The sequence below is a fragment of the Nicotiana tabacum genome, chromosome 2 (genome assembly GCF_000715075.1).
Source record: "Nicotiana tabacum cultivar K326 chromosome 2, ASM71507v2, whole genome shotgun sequence".
Taxonomy (NCBI): Eukaryota; Viridiplantae; Streptophyta; class Magnoliopsida; order Solanales; family Solanaceae; genus Nicotiana; species Nicotiana tabacum.
This window is the reverse complement of record NC_134081.1, coordinates 85,849,701-85,857,258: the sequence shown is the minus strand read 5'-3', so window position 1 is coordinate 85,857,258 and position 7,558 is coordinate 85,849,701. Positions and strand designations below refer to the sequence as shown.

Here is a 7,558-nt window from a genome sequence, read left to right as displayed (position 1 = left end):
ACCGTCCCATCCAGCTTATACCAAGTGATCAAATTCCCAACTCCTTGGGGAATATTCTGCATATGAGGGGAACAACGTATGTCCCGGGAATGATACCTAATCGCCATTAACTGCATGACAACTCAACAAAAGAAAGATAAGGAAAAACGCATAGCAATTAGCTGGGTCGAGGTTGCCATAAGTCAAAGCCAAAGAAGCCATTATGAACCCAAGAGATAGTCGAAACCGCAGGATAAACCATAGATGACCTTGACCCCGTCCTGCTAGACCATAACGACTTCAGGAAAAGACCTATATCAGCTGCAAACTCCAAGATCTAGGTAAATTTAGTCAACTGTTAGTAACTAATGCGGATTTATTTGCCTATAGTCATGCTTATATACTAGGCATCCCCAAAGAAATTGCCACACACAAGTTGAATTTTGACCCCTTCTACCCTCGGTAAGGCAGGTCCGACGAAAATTCAACCCCACCATCAATGAGGCCGTCCGCGAAGAGGTAGAAAAGTTATTGGCAAATGGCTCTATGAGGAAGGCGATATACCCCAAATTGATCGCCAATGTAGTGATGGTTAAAGAGAAAAGCATGAAATGGAGGATGTGCGTGGACTTCACAGACCTAAACAAAGCATGCCCAAAAGATTCATTCCCGCAGCCACACATCGACCAACTCATCGATGCAACGACAGGACACGAGCTGTTAAGTTGTTTGGACGCCTACTCAGGTTACAACCAAATACTCATGGAGGAAGAAGACCAAGAGAATACTACATTTATCACCCACAAGGGAACATATTGTAGTAGGGTCATGCCTTTCGGGTAGAAGAATATAGGGACTACTTATCAAAGGTTGGTCATGAAGATGTTCAAAAACCAACTCGGCAAAACCTAGGAGGTGTGTATCAACGACATGTTGGTTAAATTCGTAAAGGCGGAGGATCATATCGATGACCTAAGGGAAGCCTTCGACATATTAAGAAAATACAGAATGAAACTAAACCCCGAGAAATGCGCGTCTGGAGTAGCCTCCGAGAATTTTTTGGGTTTCTTGGTATCACAACAAGGGATTAAGGTCAAACCAGATCAAATTAAGGCCATCGACGGGATACCATAACAATTAACAATTAAGAAGCAAGTCTAAAGATCGATCGGTCGAATTGCCCCCTATCCAGATTCATCTCGCAGTCGTTTGATAGGTGTCATAGGTTCTTCAACGTACTCAAAATGGACAACGGCCTCGAGTAGACGCCCGAGTGTTTATAAGAGTTATGAGAACTTAAGGAGTACCTGACGTTACCACCCTTGCTCTCAAAGCCCTAGCCCGGGGAGCGCCTCCTCATTTACGTTGCAGTCTCAGAAGTAGCAGTAAGTGCAGTCCTGGTTTGATAAAACAAAGGTACGCAATCTCCTATTTATTATATCAGTAAAACACTTGTCGATGCCGAGACGAGGTACCCATACCTCGAGAAACTGGCCCTGGTCGTAGCTCTACGAAAGCTCAGACCACACTTTCAGTGCCACCCGATCAAGGTCATCACCAATTTCCCATAAAGAAGCATATTACACAAAACCGAGTTGCCGGGGAGGCTGGCCTAGTGGGTCATTGAATTAAGTGAGCACGACATCATTTATCAGCCTCATACATCAATAAATTCGCAAGTGCTTGTAGACTATCATAAATTTTAGCACAAAGGTAATGGTTGAGACAGAAAAGGAAGCCGCTCAAGCTTCTCTTCAAACACAGGACCTCTGGGTCCTATACACCAATGGCGCATCCAATGCCTCCGGGTCCGGACTAGGACTTGTGCTTGAGGTTCCCACTGGCAAAATAATTCGTCGATCCATAAGGTTCCCAGATATGAGTAACAACGAGGCTGAGTATGAGGCTGCAATATTAGGGTTGAGACTAGCACTCAAGAATGGGGCGAAGCGGTTAAAACTGCATTGTGATTATCAGCTCGTGGTTAACCAAGTAACTGGCACTTTCCAAATCAAAGAACAGAGGTTGCAAAAATATCAAACCGAGATCTGCAGATTGCTGCCCAATTTTGACGAATGCCAGCTCGACCAAATCCCATGAACTTAGAATATCGATGCAGACGGCCTCGACAAATTGGCCGTCGCCACCAAAAGCATTACGACCGGTGACAAGAGCGTAGTTCATCTCCTAAGCTCGGCATTAGACCACATCGAGATAAAATGTATAAATTTAACTTGGGACAAGCGCAATTGTATTACTAATTATTTGCAGAACGACATCCTCCCAAGTGACAAAAAGTAAGCTAAAAAGCAAAGGATGCAAGCCGCTAGATATAGCCTCCTTCACAACGACTTATACAAAAGAATGTATGGCGGACCCTTGGCAAAATTCTTAGGTCCAAACCCAACCCAACGCATTCTCCAGGAAGTCAACAAAGGTTATTGCGGTTCTCATTCCGGTGATCGGGCACTTGCCAGGTGCCTCATAGGAGCCAGGTATTATTGGCCCACTATAAACAAAGACGCCTCAGAATTTGTGAAGAAGTGCGAGCAGTGTCAAAGATATGCCCCAATAATCCACAAAGCAGGCAAACACCTCTATTCAGTCACCTCTCCATGGCCATTTATTAAATGGGGAATGGACATCGTAGGAACGCTTCTGCCACGACGAGGTAACATAAAATTCCTTTTAGTTTTAACTGACTATTTTTATAAGTGGGTAGAAGCAAGGGCATTCTCCCAAGTTTGTGAGCAAGAGGTAATCACCTTCATATGGAAAAATATCATCTGTCGATTCGGCCTACCTAAAGAAATAAGCTATGACAACGGGCCCTAGTTCACTGGAAGAAAAACCACCGAGTTCTTAGAGAAATAGCATATTGAAAGGATACTTTCGACTCCTTACCACCCAGATGGCAACGGACAAGCCGAATCCTTCAACAAGTATATATTAAATATCATAAAGATGGGGTTGTAGAGACACCTTATTCTCTAGTCTATGGAACAGAAACAGTTATGCTAGTTGGGGTCGGAGAACGCAACCCAAGGTACTCCCATGAAAGTGGCACCGGCAATGAAGAGAGTAGGAGACAAGATCTCGTCGAAGTCTAAGATCGTCGAGACATGGCATACATAAGGATGGTCTCTTTGAAATAACAAGTAGAACACTACTACAACAAAAAAAACAAAGGTTTGATTACTCAAGATCGTGGACTACAGACTTAAAGCCAAAACCCAAGCAAACAGGGATCCACGAGAAGGCAAGTTGGGAACCAACTGGACGGACCATATAAAATTATAGGCAAAGTAGCAAAGGGTTCGTTCCAATTGGAATCTCTGGAAGGGAAGCTCCTACCAAACAATTGGAATATCAGCCATTTCAAGTACTTCAACTTCTAAAAAACAAGAAATGTCTTGTAAGTCGTACTTTTTCCCTCACTTTCATATTGTCCCAATAGGGTTTTCTCAAGAAAGTTTTTAACGAGGCGACGAGTGGGACACTTCGAGTTGGAGTATACGAGAGAAGATATATTTTTCATTGCCCGACTGCTCAAGATTCTCCAAGTCGAACAATCAAGGGACTAGATATACTAGGACTAGGACGCCAACTAACACCCAAAACTTGTAATTTTCTCCAAAAAGTTGCCTAAGGGTGAAACAATGTAATTGAAACAACAATGTTGAAATAATAAAGATGCACGTCTGATCGAAATTGCTCTCCAAAATCAATCTTCGACCATTTCGAACATTATCTATCGGCCCTCAGCCATGAATCAATCAAGGGTATGTCCGACCAGCTCGAACAACACCTATCGTCCCTCGGTCATGACTTAATCAAAGGTACATTTGACTAGCTCGAACAACACCTACTGGCCCTCGATCACGACCTAGTCAAATGTACATTCAACCAGCCCGAACAACACCTATCGGCCCTCAGCCAGAACTAACACAAATGTACGTTTGACAAGTTCGAGCCATACCTATCGGCCCTCGGCCACAACTAACACATAGGTTCATTCAACCAGTTCGAGCAACACCTATTGGCCCTCGGCCATGACTTAAATTAAAGGTATGTTTGATCAGATAAAAAAACACCTATCGATCCTTGGCCGTACCTCAACTAATTTGAACAAGGGCCGGTACGGCCCCGGCTATTCGGCCCCAAGGCTACCGCAACTTAGAGGATAACAACAAAAAAAGGAAGTACATAAGTAAAATATGCAAGTACGAAAACAAAACACAGAGATAAAAAGGTGTGTATAAAACAAAAATCAACTTTGATATTTAGATATAGAGTCTTTACAAAGGCGCTCGAAGACGCCAACAAAAAGTAAAAAAAATGATATACAAAAACTAGGGCAGAATATCTAACAGCCATCACCACTTTGGTCTCCACCATCCTCTCCTTTCCCGCCTCGACCATAAGCAGCATCCCACCAGGCACTGTCCGCGAGCTTGTCCACATCCCCCTCACCGCCTTCCTTGGAATCAGGCTTAGGCATATCAGGATCAAAGTGGAAGGTGAGTCGGCCCTCACAAGCTTTGACTTGAGTTTCCTCAATAAATATCTAAAAATCGCAGCCCGTCTTCTTTAAATCACAAATCACGTCAAATCGGGCTTCAGCGAGGATCCAATATTCGTACATATCCCAAGGAATGTTAGGAAATTCAGAGGCATAAGACGTAGAGGGCCGCTCAGCCATTCGGGAACTCTCAGCCTCAATAGCAAAAACCCACTCGAGGAGTCGAGCTTTCTCAACCTCGGAAGCAGAAGCTCGCTCGAGCAGCTTGGAGTTCTCCTTACCCAGCTCCCGAATCCTATCCTCGTGAATGTCTTCCTTAGCTTCTGTTGCAAATTGAATGTTATCCCGTTCAGAATGGAGAGTTCTATTCGCCAACTCGAGAATGACAACCTTCCTCCTAGTATCTAGTCGAGATAAATCTACCTGATCGAATATCTCTTGCTTCTCGGTGATCTCCCCCCTGAGCGCCTCCATTTAAAATCGACACTCGTCCAACAGACTTTACAGTTGAACCAACTGGCTCTGGACGTCGCTACATTGGGCCTCCATGTGCTTGCTCAGTTCGAGCTATTCCTCCTTCCTCTCAACGTCTCCTCATCATTTTTCTTCAGCACCTCCATCATGACCGACACGGCGCCCCCCTCAAGAAGTTGCCTCTGAGAGTCCCGGTACTTGTCGCGGAACTCCTAGTATTTTCCCTTTAGCCTCTCATAAATCTCTTTCCTTTCCTTCTCCCTCTGCACACTTTCAATCTCCAGAGTAATAGTCTACAAAATAAGGAAAAATAAGAGAAGTTAGATCATAGAAGAAAGTCAAAGCAAAGGAAGAAGAATGAGGAACGACCGCACTTACCCTGAGGGTGAGGACGCAAATGCTCTTCGACAGAGTGCCGTCAGTAAGTTCCTTGAGAGTCACCTGCTCGGTTTCGGAGCAGAGAGGACCGAGAGCATTGACCATGTCCTCGTATTCTTCAGCAGATCACGATCCTTGGGAACCATGATAGCTCTTGAACCCCCCTCCATCCTTACCTCGATCTGGGTAGTCCCTTTGTCAACCATCGTAAGGTCTTTAGGGTTCGTTTTAGAACCCAATTCATCTCCCTTGTCGATGATACCTTTCCTTTTGTCCCAATCGGCAGGAGACTCATCCCCTGCCAGCCTTGAAGAAAAAGCCTTCTTTTGCCCTAAAGGCGCAGAACTATCACCAGTTGTCCCCTCCGTAACCGTCTCCTCTTCGTGACGCGAAATCATGTCTGTATTGGTCTCTTCTAGCTTAGGGGCCTCAAAAGTCACCCCAACATCACTGTCTACCATATCACGAACTCGTTCTCTAACGAGTCGACCACTGAGGGAACTCCTCCTCATATGTCCACGACCTTTCTTTTGCGGGGCCTTAGGTCCATGTCACGAGAAAGAACCTCATCATCTTCGTCGATGAGTAAAAACAAGGGAGGAACGGGCGCAACAGTCAAAATGGGGCCGGAGGCGGAAGGCGTGCCGAGACTTGTCCTCCTGAACGAGGGCACATGCACCTTGTTCCTTCATGTAGCCCTCCTAAGTGAACCTAGAAAAAATCAAAAAGATGAGTGCAACGGTATAAGCCAATATGAATATGATAACGACCAGAAAAAGGAAATTACTTGTCAAGGGGATGGCCGGTTCGAACTTCTGAAAGAAGCTCGGCCAGTCACGAATCCCCACGGTGCAGGGGAGAACCTACCTAACCCAGTCAGTGAGGTGTGTCACCAACTAAAGAGGTCGGCTAGTGGCTGCAGAAAAAGAAGAATTACTCAACCAGCTCGTAACGAACAAAGTATGTGAAAGGGTAAAAGCAAAAACATGAATACTTATGTATGTGGTTCCAGGCCTCAGGGAAGCCAACAACATTAGGCACGACGACCTCAGTCTTGACAAAGAAATAGTAAAGCTAGAACTACCGACTACATTTATCATCCATCTTCAACACCAAACATTTGTCCCCACAATGTCGAAGGCAACATCATTCCTAAGTAGTAGCTGGGTGCGAACAGATGCATCAAGTGTCGCACCGTGACCTAGACCCTGGCCAGCTCGACAAACTTTGATGACATTTTGATCACTTTGTAAATATATGGGGCGAGGTGAGCAGGGAAAACATTGTAATGACGGCAAAACTCCTCCACCAACAGAATGAGAGGGAACGAGTACCCAATGGTGAACGTGCACCTCATCCTCACTAGCAGGGATTGACTCTACATGGTAGGAGAGACCAAACTTGGGTTTGAATTCAGCCAAGCGCCTAGACGTCATCGACGATTGAAGTTTTCCGGACATCATCTCTGGCGTCCATTGAATTTGGAGTCAAGATTACGGGGAATTATCTCCTTCACTGAAGGGAGGGCCCCATCCTTAGTGGCGGTGACGGTGTCTCCCCCGTGAACGGGAAATACAACATCTAAGGGAATGTGGTGGTTCGCCTTATTAATATTAGAAGGAAGATTCGACATAGTTGTGAAATTTGTAAAAGGCTGGGATATGGAAGATAAGAGTATGAAGGGAAGTTAAAAACTAGAAGGCAAAGAAAATTCGTATATGATAAAACCAACAGAACTTCTGTAGAGCAAATATGGTTCTAAAGAAAGTAAAACTTGAATAATGGTGGAACAATCCCTATTTATAGAGATGAAAACACCAAGCTTGAGACCGATGACATAATGATGTCACGAGAATCAAAACAACAGAGCCAATCAAAAGTTAGGAATAAATCGAGACGATGCTTTAGGAACACATGTCATCTTGACGGATAACATCATGACGCCACTTCTTTTCTAGGACCAACCGGTTCCAGCAAATCACCTAGAAAAATTAAGAGTTTGAAATATGCGGTCCACGAAAAGCCACGTCGCATGTTTGTCACAACGAATCCGACCGCTATTATCCGCTCATGGAACTCGCCCACGAGGACGACCCCAACAAGCGGAGGGACTAACTGTATAGGCTAAAAATTATCATGATTATAAGTGAGCCTAGTCGACATTAAAAAAAGCCTTTGAAGGCTGCCACGTGTCATCAATTTGGT

At 44.7% G+C, this 7,558-nt stretch overlaps 1 protein-coding gene across 1 annotated transcript; it reads left to right on the top strand.

The window, feature by feature from the left end:
* Window positions 1-1,695: 1,695 nt before the first annotated feature.
* Window positions 1,696-2,079, top strand: LOC142167045 (uncharacterized). Its single transcript, XM_075227200.1, has one exon. The coding sequence runs from the start codon at window positions 1,696-1,698 to the stop codon at window positions 2,077-2,079; it is 384 nt and encodes a 127-aa protein (XP_075083301.1).
* The last annotated feature ends 5,479 nt before the right edge of the window (window positions 2,080-7,558 follow it).

What these genes read in the sequence shown, in the direction of transcription:
- LOC142167045 (XM_075227200.1), top strand. Translation starts at nt 1,696, where the DNA reads ATGGTTGAGACAGAAAAGGAAGCCGCTCAAGCTTCTCTTCAAACACAG.